The sequence below is a fragment of the Echinops telfairi genome, unplaced genomic scaffold, assembly GCF_000313985.2.
Source record: "Echinops telfairi isolate 266 unplaced genomic scaffold, ASM31398v2 ScPeMD7_7424;HRSCAF=8462, whole genome shotgun sequence".
Classification (NCBI taxonomy): domain Eukaryota; kingdom Metazoa; phylum Chordata; class Mammalia; order Afrosoricida; family Tenrecidae; genus Echinops; species Echinops telfairi.
Window position 1 is genome coordinate 18,198,569 of NW_022111324.1, and position 16,310 is coordinate 18,214,878.

General features: G+C 47.1%; 1 protein-coding gene across 1 annotated transcript in view; it reads left to right on the top strand.

The window, feature by feature from the left end:
• BRINP2 (BMP/retinoic acid inducible neural specific 2) overlaps positions 1 to 10,306 on the top strand; it is a 143,713-nt gene extending 133,407 nt beyond the window's left edge. Inside the window, exons 7-9 of the mRNA XM_045297973.1 lie at positions 5,105 to 5,166; positions 5,419 to 5,699; positions 8,296 to 10,306. Coding sequence (XP_045153908.1) covers positions 5,105 to 5,166; positions 5,419 to 5,699; positions 8,296 to 9,412 — 1,460 coding nt within the window. The 3' untranslated portion in view covers positions 9,413 to 10,306. The remainder of the gene's footprint in view (positions 1 to 5,104; positions 5,167 to 5,418; positions 5,700 to 8,295) is intronic.
• The last annotated feature ends 6,004 nt before the right edge of the window (positions 10,307 to 16,310 follow it).

The window sequence follows — 16,310 nt, forward strand, 5'->3', positions numbered from 1 at the left end:
GGGAAAAGGTTGTGTTCTGTGTCATGTTAGGTAGATACTTGTTTCAAAAGCATATTAACCAATACTCTGCATCTTGTATAGATAAATGTATTTATCATGAACAGAATGTGTGATAAAATATCCAGGTAAGCGGTTACCTCTGGGTAGAGATGAAGGACCATCTAGGGCCTTTGAGTATATTTGGTTTGCGTTATTTCTTTAAAATAAAACCAAAACAGATTAAAACCAGTGTGGCAAAATGGCAGAAGCTTCATAGATTATAAAATTTATTTGTCCTTTCACCCACTTGCTAGAAAAAAAAATCTAAAGCTCACTCAACTCAGAACTTTTGTACTGTATCCCATCTCGCTGTCATCACGTTGATGTCAACTCACAGCGACCCTGCAGAGCAGGAGAGAGCTGCTCCCTGGGAGTTTCTGAGACTGTACATTCTTAACTGGATTCGAGAGCCCCCTAATCCAGGATAAAGTGGAGGTCTCTTCTTTTGCAGCCCCCTAACTGGTTCCAGAGGAGAGAGATGAGCTTTCTACTCCCATAAAGAGTTCGTTTCAGAAACCCACACAGGCAGTTCCAACCTGTCTGCCAGGGTCATTCTGAGCCAGCATCGGCCTCATGGCAGTGAGTTTGGTGATTTGGGTTAGGCTAGTTCCAGACCCTCCGCCCCCCCCACCCCCTGGGGGAGGAATATGACTCACTTTGGGAAACACTGAGCCAGATGGTGGGCACATGGGAGTTCATGTGCTGTAGAAAGCTCAAGTGCTTCTTCAAAACAACCTTGTACAGGCTGTCATTGTGTGCCAATCTCCCATCTTCTGGGGAACAAGGATGTACGTGAGAACGCAGAATGAGCTGAGGCCCCAGGTGTCTATTTCAAGGCCTAGATCAGCAGCATTTAGTAACGAGGGAATTCCAGCTTCCCTAGCCCGGCTGCTTTGAGCTAACGGCAGTGAGAGGCGTCTGAGAACCCTTAAAGCCGTGGCGGTTGGGTCACTTCCAAGTCCTGCCGGTAGAGTGGGGCTCCCTAGCACTTTCCAGGCTATGATCCTTTGGGAGTCCATCCAGATCGCCAGACCTTTTGGGGTGCCTCTGGTTAGATTTAAATCTTTCCCCTGGAACTGGAGCACTTACCTGTTTGTGCCATGGAGGAATTTCCAACCACCCTTACACCAAACCAGAACCAAACCCACAGCCGAGTAGATTCCAACTATAGTAGCCCTCTAAATCACTCACTGCTACCAAGTCAGTGTTGACTCGGCGTGACTCTGTGGTCAGGGCAGAACTGTCCCTGTGGGTTTCTGAGGCTGTAACTCTGACGGGAGCAGAAAGCCACCTCTTTCTTCTGCAGAGGGACTGGGGATTTCCAACTGCTCCTGTGGTTAGCCACCAGTGTGGAACCCACCACACCACCAGAGCATCTTCTAGGACAGGGTGAAAGTGCTCCTTGGGGTTTCTGAACTGCAGATCTTTCTAAGAGCATACCGACGCACCCTTCTCCTGCAGGGCAACTGGTGGATTTGATGACTGTCCTTGCACTTAAGCAGGTCACTTAATTCACCGCACCAGCTGGGATCCTAATAGCACTTCAGCACATAGACAATTATTTCAGACGTCCACCACGGTCATTTTCTCCTAACGAGTGAAAGAGGATGGTCGGCACTACAGCTGCAGACACCGTGGAGCTGCAGGCCCAGTTACAGGGACCAGAGCAGGAGTTCAGGAAAACCTTTTGTTGAGGAGACTCTGGGAAGAACTCAGATGGCAGTTGTTGTTGTTAGTTGCCATCAAGTCGGCTATGAACTACAGCGACCCTGTGCACAACAAAATGAAACACTGCACAGTCCTGCGCCATCCGTACACTAGCGCTCATGCCTGAGCCTATGATTGAAGCCATGCGGTCAATCCATTGTGCGGAGGGCCTTCCTCTACTTTGCTGCTCCAAGATCCTCTACTTTACCAAGCATCCTGTCCTTCTCCAGGACCTAGTCCTTCCTCACAATGTATCCCAGGTGCGTAAGAGGAAGTTTTGCCATCCTTGCCTCCAAGGAGCACTTTGGCCTTACTGCTTCCAAGACAGATCAGGTTGTCCTTTCGCTGTCCATGGTACTTTCAATAGTCTTCACCAGCTCCACACTTCAAATACGTCAATTCTTCTTTGGGCTTCCTTATTCAATATTCAACTTTCACATACATATGAGATGATTGAAAATACCATGGCTCGGGTCAGATATAGCTTACTCCTCAAAATAACATCCTTGCTTTCAATAATCTAGAAAGGTCTTGTACAGCAGATTTAGCAAAGGCAACGTCTTTTGATCTCTTGACTGCTGCTTCCATGAGCAAAATCCTTGACGACTTCAATTTTCTCCATTATCATGTTGTTACCCAGTGGCCTAGATATGAGGATTTTAATCTTCTTTACATTGAGTTGTAATCTATACTGAAGGCTGCAATCCTTGATCTTCATCAGCATACGCTTCAGACCTCCTCACTTTCAGCAAGCGACTTTGTGCCATCTGCATATCATAGGTTGTTAATAAGCCTTCCACCAGCTTCTATGATGATTTGCTCAGCATACTGATTGAATAAGTATGGTGAGATGATACAAACCTGATACCTGTTTTGTTTTTTTGAACCATTTTAAGCCATGCAGTTTTCCCTTGTTTTGTTTGCACAACTGCCTCTTGATCCATGTACATGTTTGTCATGAGCACAATGAAATGTTCTGGAATTCCCATTCTATCCAAGGTTATACATAGTTGATTATGGGCCACACAGTCAAATGCCTTTGCATAGTCAATAAAACACAATTAGACAACGTTCTGGTTTTCTCTGCTTTGAGCCATGATCCATCTGACATCAGCCATGTATATCCCTTGTTTCAAATCCTCTTCTGAATTGAGCCGTAACTTCTCAAAGTTCCCTGTCAATGTACTGCTGCAATTGTTGGATGATCTTCAGCAAAATTTTACTCATGTGCTACACCAATGATAACTGTTCTGTCGTTTGAGCTTCCAAACTACAAAGGTTGGATCACCTTTCTTTGGAATAGGCATAAATATAGATCTCTTTCAGTCAGTTGGTCAAGTGACTGTCTTCCAAATTTCCAAGAGTGAGTGTTTCCAGTGCTGTATCAGCTTCCTGAAACAGTTCATTTGTTATTCTGTAGCTCCTGGAGCCTCATTTTTAGCTAATGCGCTCAGTGTAGCTTGAACATCATCTTTCAACATCATTGGTTCTTGCTCACATGCTACCTCCTGAGATGGTAGAAAATTGACTACTTCTTTTTTGTATAGTGACTCTGTATATTCTTTCCATCTTTTCTGGATGCTTCCTGCACCATTCAATCGCTTGCCCGTAATATCTTTCAGGGTTGCAACACAGGGTTTGATTTTTTTCTTGAGTTCTTTCAGTTTAAGACATGCTAAGTTGATTGATACATAATCCCCACCACCCAGGAGGATGAAAACAGAAATGTGGGGAAGGGAGACAGCAGACTGTGTAAGATATGAAAATAATAATAATTTATAATTTATGAAGGGCTCATGAGTGTGGGAGGGGAGAGGGAGGAAAGAAAGAGGAACTGACACCAAGGGCTCAAGCAAGAAAAAAATGTTTGAAAATGATGGTGGCAACATATGTACAAATATGCTTGATACAATTGATGTATGGATTTTTATAAGAACTGTAAGAGCCCCCAATAAAATGATCTTTAAAAAACATGCTAAGTGTGTTCTTCCCTTTTCGTTTTCTAATTCTAGGTCCTCGCACATGTCATTATAATATTTGCCACTGTCTTCTCGAGCTGCACTTTGGAAGTGTCTCTTCAGCTCCTTGACTTCACCCTTTCTTCCATTTGCCTCAGCCACCCTATGTCTAAGAGCACGTTTCAGAGCCTCTTCTACAGCCACTTCGATCTTCTTTTTTTCTTTCCTGTCTTTTTAATGACCGTTGCTTTCTTCATGAATGATGTTCTTGATGTCCTCCCACAGCTCAGGTCTTCTGTCATTAGTGTTCAATGCCTCCAATCTGTTCTGGAAATGTTCTCTAAATTAAGGTGGGGTAGACTTAAGTTTGTATTTTGGCTCTCATGGACTTGTTTTAGTTTCCTTCAGCTTTATCCTGAACGTACATATAAGCAATTGTTGGTCTGTTCCACAGTCAACCATTGGTCTCATTTTAGCTGCTTATATCGAGCTAATTGATGAGCTGATCTTGATACATTGTGTCTTCCCACAGATGTAGTCAGCTTGTTTTCTGTTTATTCCATGTGGGGAAGTCCATGTGTACAGTCACCTTTTTGTTGTTGAAAAGGTGTTTGCTATGAACAAGTCCTTGGTTTTGCAGAATCCCATCATGTGACCTCCAGCTTCGTCTATCATCAAGTCCATATTTTGCAAGTACTGTTCCTTCCTCTTTGTTTCCAACTTTTGCCTGCCAATTGCCAATCATTATTAATGCATCTTGATTGCACGTTTAATCAGTTCTGACTGAAGTCATTGATGTAATTCTCCAATTTTTTCACCACTAGCTTTTGTGATTGGTGCATAAATTTGAATAATAATTGAACTGATTGGATTTCCTTGAAGGCAGATAAATATAATCCTATCACAGATAGCGTTGAACTTCATGATGGATTTTACAATGTCACTTTTGAGAATAAGAGCGACACTCTTTCTCTTGATTGCTTTACTCCCTGCCTAGTACATCAGCGTCTTCCTCTGCAGTGGGCAGCTGAGGCCTTTTTGGTTGGCTGTTCTCAGTCTGGAAGCTGCGCTGAAACCTGTTCACTTTGGGTGACCCTGCTGGCATTTGAATACCAGTGACATCGCTTCCAGCCTCACAGCAACACCCCAGCCACTGCAGGACCACAAAGGGACAGACACGTGGTGACAGACTGACAGTAGGAGCCTAGCACTGGGAAGCAACTTGTTTCTGAATTTATTACAGAAGAGATTCGTTGTCTGGCTTAGTGTTGGAGCTGGAAAGAGGAATCGTATCTTAGAGTCAGAGAGAAGTGCCTGGGAGGGAGAGGCTAGGGTCAGGGCTCTGAAGTTTCTAAGACACATTTCGGAATTGGTGGCTGATCTGCTCCCTCTGTCCATAGTGGTGTGGACATCTACCTTTCAGGAGGGCTTCACTGCCTCCATCAATGGGACTGGGGTCGATGTGAGACCAGTCTGAAGGCGTGCAATGTATGATGTATAAGGAGAGGGAAGGTGTCCCAAGGTCACAGATAATGGCAGATCCTCCAACCCCTCAGATGGTGACAAAAATCTGTTTTCAAAATTCACAAGTATCTTAAAGGCAAGAAGGTTGGGAAAGAATCCTCGAGGCAGATGTGTGGTATGGCCTGTGAATTATCTCTCAATCAATCTGTTGAAATTGAGGGGGGAGTTTGGAAGGACCCTTCTTCCTCAGTCTCTGTGCAGACCTCCACCCGCCTCACCGCAACTTAGCCCTGTGTTCATGCCCACAGAGGAGTTCCAGGCCCTGCTGAAAAGACTGCCCGAAGACCGGTTCCTGAACTCCACCGCCATCTCTCATTTCTGGGCCATGGACACCAACCTCCAGCACCGCTACCAGCAGTTGGGAGCCAGCTTGAACGTGCTGTTCAAGAAGGCCCACCAGATTGTCCGCCGGCTCTTCAACCTCTGCAAGCGCTGCCATCGGCAGCCTCGCTTCCGCCTGCCCAAGGAGAGGTGAGCATCCGCAGGTGTCATATCGGGGGCGGCCCCTCTCCACAGAGGCTCAGGCTGGGAGGACACTCTGGCCACCTCCCTTCAGTGAGGGGCTGCCAGGGGTAGTGACCCACACATGACCTGGGTGGTTTTCAGGCTGTTCTGACCTACGCTCAGGTCATTCTCAATTGCGAGTTGTGTCTGAGTCATAGTGAGATAACAAGAGAGAGAAAGAGAGACAGAGAGACTGCTTTTGTTTTCCCATGCATTACAGCAGGTGTTCACGTGGTTTAATAGGTTACGTGCTGCACTGGTGATTGCAAGGTCAGCAGTTTGAAACCACCAGCCACTCTGTGAAAGAAAGATGAGATTTCCTATTCCCATAAAGATTTGCAAGCTCAGAAACCTGCAGAGACAGTACTATTCTGTCTTGTAGGGTTGCAACAATAATGTACACTCACTAACTAGTAGATCCCAATGTTATTCTATAAATACTTCAATTCCCACTCACTCATTTCCCTTTGATTAAGTGTTTGAGGAAAGAAAATGATGGCGTTACAGTACATACATCAATTGTATATGATGAGAAAGACATTGTATTGTTTCAAACAAGTTTCCATCAGGTTCACTGCTCTGACTCATAAGTGCAAAGAAGGTTGAGACTCAGTGCCCTTGGGGGAAAAATTGGGCTCTATTATCACTGGAACTTTCTCAACCATCTATTTATTTGAAAATATTATTTTATTACTTTCATATTGCGTACACTCGTAATAAGCTATACTCAAATTCACTGCCATTGAGTTGATCCCAATACACAGTGACCCTATGTGACAGGGTGGACGTGCCTCTGTGAGTTTCACGGACTGTAACTCTTTACAAGAGTCGAAAACCCCTTGGATCAGTTGGTGGTTTCAAACTGCTGACCCTGAGGTTAGCAGCCCAACGCATAACCACTATGCCACCCTCTAGATAGTATTAAGCTATAGGGGTCATTAATTAAGTGGGAAGAGTTAGAAACCATACAGAAACACAGAAGCTAGAAAATGATAAATAAGGGGCAGCCACTTAAAGGGCCCAATGCCAATTCAATACTTTCCATACCTATAGTTCAGGGCCGTTCATTATGTTCACCAGCTTGCTCGGTCATGCCTCCCACCCATTGCCAAACATGTCATCACCTTTTAACAGAAGCTCAGTATTTTGTTAGTCATGAATTTGCCACCCTAAAGCAAATGAATGAACACTGCATTTTTAAAAAAACAAACAGGAAAAAATAAACAGCAACAACAAAACAGCACACATATCTGGGAACATGATCTGCCAGGGACAAGCAGCAGAGGGGAGAAGAAAGTCTTGATTGTGAAGGTAGAGCTGGAAATGGCATGGGCAGGGTAGGTAGCACAGCATGCTAGGGAAGGGGACTGCCTATCACACAATCCAGATCCAAAACCAAACCCCTTGCCTTGTCAATTCCGACTCATGGCAACCTTACAGAGGGTTTCTGAGACCCTAAACTTGACAAGAGGCGATGACTCCTGTGGAGCAGTTGCAAGCCAAGGCCTAACCAACATCGCAGCCAGGGTCCCTTCCCCAACCTGGAGGTGGGACTTCAGTTAGGCATGGAGTCAGAAGGGAAACACAGGCCAGCAAAGATTTGGGAGAATGGTTCATTTACATGAGGGATGTGGTGGAGGGCTTCAAAAAGTTCTTGGGAAAATGGGATTCAAAGGTAATGGGTTTTTTTTATGAACTTTTTGAAGCCCCCTCTTACTTGTTTTTCCAATAAATACGTACATATGTTGATGGAGGCTCTCCTGGAGTTCTTTGTCCCCTTCAACAAAGAACAACAGTCATTTCAGATCCAGATGGTTGTTGTGGATGAAATGAAAACAGCGTGCTATAATAGAGAGGGGCCCAGGGAGTCCTTCTGAAACCTGAGCCAGGAAGGCCTAGTGGAAAATTTATTATCCAGCGGTTCTCAACCTGTGGGTCATGACCGCTTTGGGGTCAAGCAACCCTTTGACAGGGCTCGCCCGATTCATAACAGTAGCAAAATGACAGTTATGAAGTAGCAATGAAAATAATTGTATGGTTGAGGGTCACCACAACATGAGGAACTGTAAAGGCTTGCGGCATGAGGAAGGTTGAGGACCCCTGAAAGAGTCCGCCATAGAAAAGGCTTACTCTGGGTGTGAAAGTGACCGGAGCTGGAAGAATAGGCTGTGGAATGGGCATGAAGTAGGCCTGCGCTGGCAACAGTGGAGAGCCAGTGGTTGTAAGATCTTGTTTCAAAGGCTGAAAACCTACATTTGATTCAATAGATGTTGGAGAGCCTCTGTAGGGTTTTGAATAAGGAGTTGATGAGCTCGCCTGCTTCCGTGCAAGTTTGAAGTCAAATATTTATGGTGCCAATCCATCAGACACCAAGCTCTCGGCTTGACTCAATCAAAGTCGAGCAGTGGGGTTTCCATCATCCCGAGAGGCGCTAACGCGCTCGGTGCTTCTCCTCTCCTCATTGCCTTGCCTGACTATTGGTCAATGTCCTGCTCTGCTCAGGGTCTATGGCAGCACACGGCTTCCTGGGCTTCATGCTTCCATTTTCTCTCCTCTCCCCTAGGCCCTTGCCCTACTGGTGGAATCGAATCCAGTCCCTCCTCTATTGTGGAGAAAGCACCGTGCCTGGCACCTTCTTGGAACAGAGCCACAGCTGTACCTGCCCATACGATCAATCTGCCTGCCAGGGCCCCATCCCATGTGCCCTGGGTGAAGGGCCCGCGTGCGCTCACTGCGCTCCGGATAACAGCACGCGTTGCGGGAGCTGCAACGCAGGCTACGTGCTGGCCCAGGGGCTGTGCAGGCCTGAGGTGGCCGAATCCCTGGAGAACTTCCTGGGTTTGGAAACAGACCTGCAGGACCTGGAGCTGAAGTACCTGCTACAGAAGCGGGACAGTCGCATCGAGGTGCACTCCATTTTCATCAGCAACGACATGCGCCTGGGCAGCTGGTTTGACCCTTCGTGGCGGAAGCGCATGCTGCTCACCCTGAAAAGCAACAAGTACAAGCCTGGGCTGGTGCATGTGATGCTGGCCCTGTCTCTGCAGATCTGCCTCACCAAGAACAGCACCCTGGAGCCTGCCATGGCCATCTATGTCAACCCCTTTGGGGGCAGCCACTCGGAGAGCTGGTTCATGCCGGTCAATGAGGGCAACTTCCCAGACTGGGAAAGGACTAACGTGGACGCAGCCGCCCAGTGCCAAAACTGGACTATCACCTTGGGCAACAGGTGGAAGACCTTCTTTGAGACGGTCCATGTTTACCTACGGAGCCGAATCAAGTCCCTGGACGACAGCTCCAACGAGACAATCTACTACGAGCCTCTGGAGATGACTGATCCCTCCAAGAATCTGGGCTACATGAAAATCAATACCTTGCAGGTCTTTGGTTACAGCCTTCCCTTTGACCCGGATGCTATCCGGGACTTAATTCTCCAGCTGGACTACCCATATACTCAAGGTTCCCAGGACTCCGCCCTCTTGCAGCTGGTGGAGCTCAGGGACCGGGTGAACCAGCTTTCTCCACCCGGCAAAGTCCGGCTGGACCTTTTCTCCTGCCTGCTCCGGCATCGGTTAAAGCTGGCCAACAATGAGGTGGGCAGGATCCAGTCTTCCTTGAGGGCTTTCAATTCCAAGCTGCCAAACCCCGTGGAGTACGAGACCGGCAAGCTCTGCAGCTAATGGGAGGGCCTCTCCCACCCTGGGCAGGGAGGAGGAGATCCGTGCATCTCGGGCCACCCAAGCCTCACCTTAGTGCCAACGGGGTGCTCCCAGGAGATTCTCAGCACCCAGCAGAGGGGGACCTGAGGCTTGGGCTGAAGGAAGCAGGCAGGAGAGATAGGAACAAGCCCCGCCCACAACACACCCACACTCACCTACTACGTACCTGCACACAATCACACACACTGCCCCCAGCCCTCCCCCACTCCCTCTGCCCCCCTCCACCCCACCCCCACCACCAGGCTACAGCCTGGGATTTGTGAGGGCGGTGCTCTCTCCCAGGACCTTGACTGAAGAAGAGGAGCCCCGGCAAGGTGAAGGACGACGAGAGCCTGCCAAACAAGGAAGGAAAGAAGCAAGCAAACAAATACATTCTCAAACGTGATTCTTGTCATTCAAGAACACAAGAGGGGGCAACAATGGGGGTGGGTGGGAGACCTTCCTCACCCTCGGTGGAGTCACTTTTGTATTCTTTTTAACCAGATTTCTTAAAATGTTGCTGTTTCGTGATTTCCCCATCTCGGTTCTTACTTTTTGTATGCTGCCCCTTCTGCACCTTCCATACGTGGACTGCTTCTCAAACAAAGCCTGCCCTCCCCCCCTCCGGAAGCCCCCAGAGGAGCTCCCGGGCCACAGGCAGCCAGGCCGCCCCGCCCCACGTCCCTCTGCAGCCCCCCGGATTTCCTCAGCACCCTGGTTTGAGGGCCCTGGCTTGCTCCGCGCTCCTCTCGTGGTTTGTCCAGAGCTCCTCCTCCAGCAGCGCCCAATCTGTCCACGGAAGCAGCGCTGTCCAGTTAGTGAGTGAAACGTATAAGGACATGTTCTTTTTAAAATAAAACCAAAATATTTATTTTGTGATTGTTTTCCTTGTCAGTCTGCTCCAGCCACATGAAATCTGAGTTAAAAACTGTACCTGGTTTAATAGATATATATTTAGAAGCCTTATTTATTTATTTAAGGGAAGAGTGGGGGACAGGGGGTGGGGTGGTGGTGGGGAGCAAGAGAGAAAAATATGAGCCATAGTTCCCTGGGTTACTGGATTATTATTTTTTAATTGCTATCTATTCCCCTGACACGTGACTGCTCGAGGATGGAGGATATTGCTGTGTGGGAGGGTGGCGGATTAATGTACACACAATTGAATGCATGCCTATGCTGACTGGTGTGTGGATGTGTTTAGGGGTGGGTGGGTGGAGGGGGAAGTATGTGTTTGCATGAGGAGTAAAGCCACACTGGTCCAGAGAGGTGTCTCTCTATCTGCTCCCTTCATGTTGTTGTATGTAGTTGAACACGGGTCCCCAAACCAGCGTGCCCCACTATGAGGGGATCAGGGTGACAGGTCTTACACGGGGAACTACCGCATCTCTACTGAAGCCGAAGCCTGCTACCAGGCCTCCTCTTTGCCTTCACTGCTGCTGGCTTGAGAAGAATTCCCTGTCCTCTGCATCCTGTGGGCTGGGATCATCCTTTGAGGAGATTGAGAGAGATGCGACATTGGTTACTTCTAACCTTTGCCCCCACCAACAAGCAGATCTGACAGATACTACCCAGAGCAATGAATCATTCCCCCCTATGGGGCCCTCCTCCAGGTTCAATACGAATCACTTGGAACATAGCTTTTGGAGAACGACATCTATTTCCCATGCGTTCCCAGAATAACAGGTAGGCATGACAACTTCCATTTGATCCAGCTAAAAATCACCACATACATACTAAGGATCTCATTCTGCGCCTGTGGGGCACCTCAGCTGGTATGAAAAGAAACAGGGAGAAAATGAGAGGATGGTCACGCCTAACTGCCCATGAGCCTTCTAAGTTTATTGTTGCACAGAGGAGAATTGGCCATTATATTCTCTCACTGCACCATCTGTCAACCTAGGAGGCCTGAAATCCTTGGTAGGTGAACATCCTGGGGCATTTATTTCTCCACCACTCCTATGATAGCTTCTACTGTAGAAGCGCAGAAGACGGGCACCAACTAGGGCGAACAGTTATTGGCTGCCTGTTTCTGACTTAGTCCCTTGCCTTGCGTACCAGCAGATGTCATCTTCATCAACAGGGGTTGAGAGTCTCCAGAGGAGGTGTTTTTGATGGAGAGGTCGCTGGGAAGGGCGAGACATCTTCGATAGCTCCCAGTGATGAGGTAGAGTGGTGGTAAGTAGGTACTAGAGTCTAGTGTCAGCATTCCGAGTGTGCATGTCCACTTGTAGAAGTGGATGGGTGGAGTTTTAAGGAGCAAAGAGCTATCTTTAGAGTGGGGAGGAACATGATTGAGGTTGGATTTTGCACGGGAACATGAACACTCTTTCCCCAAGGACTGGGGCCATCGTCCCGCCCTGCAGAAGGGTGGGCAACTCAGCTGTCAGCCTCTGAATCAGGGAAGTTCACCGAGACAACCCTTTGGTAGATGCCCCACGTTCTTCGCTTCTTCATACAGGAAACCTGTAGGAAGATGACTGTGTGGGGTATTACGGTCTGAGGAATATATGCGTCTGGATTTACAAGGATTCCCACTTTTTGCCTTCTGAAAGTTTTAAATCATGAAGCTGATTGTGTCACTTTCGACTAAATAGTAGAACCAAACTGGAAAATATTGAGGAATTCCCTTCTGAGTCAGGTGCAAGTACTGTATTGAGAAGGACCTGAACACATATTTGTTCAACTCATCTGTTATCTGGGATAGACATACCTCACTCCCCTGTGATGGGACAGAAGTGGGGTGGCAAAGAGCTTGGGTAAAATCAGGAGACCAAGGTATTTGCTTCTTCTAGAACAGTGATTCTCAACCTTCCTAATGCAGCGACCCTTTCATACAGTTCCTCATGTGGTGGTGAGCCCCCAACCATAAAACTATTTTTGTTGCTCTATCATCACTGTAATTTTGCTACTGTTATGAATCAGGTGACCCCTGTGAAAGGGTCCTTCGACCCCAAAGGGGTTGTGACCCACAAGTTGAGAACCACCGTTCTAGAAGGTAGGTAAAGGAGGGCAGAGTTGGAGGATTCCTTGCGAGGCTTCTAAAGCATCAAAAGCACTCATGCTCAGCACAGACCTGCTTAGAAAGCCAGCTGAGACATGCCATGATAAGGAAAGTTTACCCACAGTTGAAATTGTAGCTTTAAGATCTATAATAAATAGAATATGTGAACCATCTATTCTCAGATGCGGCAGCCAATAAAAATTGTCAGCAATTAGTATTGAGTTGTCAACGTGGGTGGACTTGTTGTGGAATTAAGAGCCAAATCACACTCTTGTCCTTAATATGCAGTGAATAATAACAATCACGGATGCAAGTCTTAATTGTCACCCTAAAGATCTAATATATCAAGTACTAATCTGTCCTAATGCTAAAGACTAAAACTTCTAACATGAAATAATATATTTAATACCTGCTGCTAATAATATAATGTTATGGTATGCGAGCGTACTCATGCTTAAACAGCCAAAACATCAAAGGAAGATCACATCAACTACCAGTTATCCCAAATTGTTCAGATGGGGTTCTTGGCCTCCTCGTTTTTAGAAAAATAGAACAGAAAGGAAATGCTGGCTGTGCTGATGAGCAGGGATGTGGAGGAGTTGATGAGAGAGGCAGCCTGCATGATGCCCAGCCCCCAAATTCCCCTCCAAGTCGGCTGTGTGAGTTTCTTCACACGCATTTCAGAGAGGCCCTTTCTGCCATTGCATCCTGGATGAGAATTAAAATACCCCATAGGAAGAAATAAGTCTTATCAATTAACCCACTGGCAAAATAGAGGATTAAAATTTGGACATTGAAGGTCAGGAGAGGTCATCCACGCTAATCTACTAATTTTTGACATGAGGAAAGAAGAAGTTAAGTAACATGAGAGGTTAAAAGACTTGCCCAAGGTTATATCTTGTGGCAGAGCTTCAAGTTGGAGCCTGAAAGGTTTCTTTCCCAACTCTCTTTACCTAACAATGATATCTGGGTCCTAGCGGAAGTTGTTGTCTCAGAACTTGACAACGTGGGGGTAGAAGGCAGCTGACAAATTTCTTCAGGAAGGAGTAGAAAGCCTCTAGGAAGTGAGAGTTTCTTCACCATTTCTCCCATGACTGTTTCTAGTTACTATAACCAGCTACTGGAACAGGTGACCGAGAAAGACGAATGATTCTCCTCTGAGGTGGAGAAGCTTGAAGCCCAGGGAAGACATGCATCTAGCGAGGCTGAAGGTCGAGATGGCCTTCCTGCAGCCCTGATGATTCTACCCACACCGTGGGTTTGAGTTGCACCGTTCTGCCTCCCGATGTCTTAATACTTTCTATAAACCACCAATGAAAGTGTTATCTTTATAAAATGTGTCCCTTCCCTTGTAATGGTTGGAGGGGTCTGGGTACCGTCAGTGAGCAGAGGTCTTCAGTTCTGTAGTCACCATGGTAAGGGCATGGCCTACCTCTAGGGCCATGGCTAAGAAGAGCCACGAGGCCAGAAGATGCTGTACCACAGGTGTCCGTGCTCCTTCCAGCAATGAGATGGGGAGGGAGTCACCCAGGGCACTGAACTGTTGCTGCAATCTCCTGGCATGACTTTCTTGACTGTAAAAGGGACAATAGTTTCTTCAGGAGGAAGGGCGGGTGGGATAATTGTTCAGTTCAGGTCTGATTGGCATTCGGCACACCTTTCTTCCTACAGACCTCCTTCTCACCCTGGCTCTGTCACCCGCCAGCTCTCTAATCATGGCAAATCATTCCACTTCCCTGTGACTCAGTTCAATCCCCTGTGAAAGAGGGTGTTGGCTTTCCTATACGGACACTGGGAGTTTTTCGAGTTCTATACTTGTAGGCATTAAAAGCAGCATGTACAGCAGAAAGGTCATGGATGCACATGTTGGACCAACCGCTTGCTATTTGTGACCTTAATTTTTTATTTGTATTCAACTGTTTTGTCCCATCTCCATATGATTTCTCTTCCTCTTCATCTGAACTCTGACCTACTTTCATTTTTTTGCTCCACACTTTTCAACTTCCAAATTATGTCTTTCTTTAATTCCTTAAAACTCCATCCCAACTCCTTTCTCCATTCCTTTCTCCTTTTTCCCCACCCCCTTCTTCCGCCCCTTCCTTCCCACCTCATATAAGTGCTGGCACCAGAGTTGGTGAGGTATATTCAAAACCAGGTGGAATGTATTTCTTTTATTTTGAAGAATTACGCAATGTGAATAGGGTAGGTGGGGAAAGTCATCAATAGATCAGAGTGGAGCACCCTTCAGTGCAGGAGTACAACGTACTGAAGGGGCCTCAAAAGGGAGTAACTCACTCCCTGGAACATCCATTGAGAGCTTTGGCCGTGAGCCTCCTACTAGCTGAGGGAGCAATGCCTGAGGTCTCCAGATACTGGATGTAAGGGGGAGAGACTACCATCCAATGTGTGTCTGCTTCAATAACTGTAGAGCCCCTTTGATTCCACACACTAAGCCTGGTAAGTTTCTGATTCCTGCTGACCATATCGCTACCTTGTTATTCCATCCATGATGCTCAAGAGACCGACCTGGGAGGTCTGTTTGGTAGATGAGATGCCTCTCCCCTCAAAGGTACAGTGATGCTAAGATCAGTTTTCCCCAGAATTTAATGTACGTATGAGTTGCCTATAGATTCTGATGCAGCAAATCTAGTTGGGGACAGATATTCTGCATTACTAACAAACTCCCAGGTGATAGTGGGCTGCTAATCTGAGGATCACACTTCGAGAATGAAGCTCTATGAAACAGTATCTACAATAGATATATGGGTTATTATAAGAACGATAAGAGCCCTCATTAAAATGATCTTTAAAAAGAGAGACATAAAGTGTATCTGTAAACCTTCTGCAGTGCTCAAGACACTCAAACAGGAGCCTGCAAGATTGCTGGGTTTAGCTGGTGCAAGATTGCTGGTTTTAGCTGCTGTGGAGTTGCCCCTGACTGACAGGGACCCCGTGCATCACTGAAGGAAACCTTGCTGGTTTTGTGCTGTCCCCAAGGTCCATTGTGACGCAGGCCATTGCAATCCATAACGTTTTCATTGGTTGATTTTCAGGTGAAGATCACCAGGCTTTTCTTTCTAGTGCGTCTTCATCTGGAAACTCCACTGAAACCTGTTCAGCACCCTAGCAACCCCTCTACTGGCAGTGGTCGTATACCAGGTGCATCGGCCAGAACCAGACTCTGAACTCCCACATGAAAGGTTAGAATACTACCAATAATCTACCAATGGCTCTCCCAAGACAGACCACTCTCACAATTCCGACTCAATGGCAGACTGTAACTCTTTCCAGGAGTAGACAATTCTATGCTTCTCCTGAAGAGCGGCTGCTGATTTCCAACTGCTGACCTTGTGGCTCGCAGCCCCCAAATGTACCCACCACGCCATGTGAGCTCACGCCCCTGGAGATGCAGAAGCTAAGAAACCCAAGAATCTCTCAGGACTTGTTCAGAAACGGAGACCTCACCCAGGAAACGCTTGGCCATTTGCTGGCCTTTAGTATCTCAGCCAATGAGAAGCCAGGTGTCTGACCTACATATACCTGTGGCGTGGGAAGAAAAATGAAAACCAGGGAAAGAAAGGAAACCTAAGGAAATCAAAATTCAGAGGGCTTCGAGCTAGCTTGCTTATGAATGTGTATTTACAGATAAGCAGCCCCACAGAGCAGCTGAGTTGTGCCGGCTGAGCAAAGGTCTTTCCCCCCAAGCCCATCGGAATAAATCTGTTGAGAAGTGGAACAGGGAGTACCTGTCACTCTGCGGAGACACACATACATCAGGCAAGAGGGTGAAATCTGCGCCAGCAACGTGCAAGCACCCAGAGTCCAGGCGCTAGGCTGTGTAGGTGCTCTGGAGTCCCTTATTGACAGGCACATGACGTG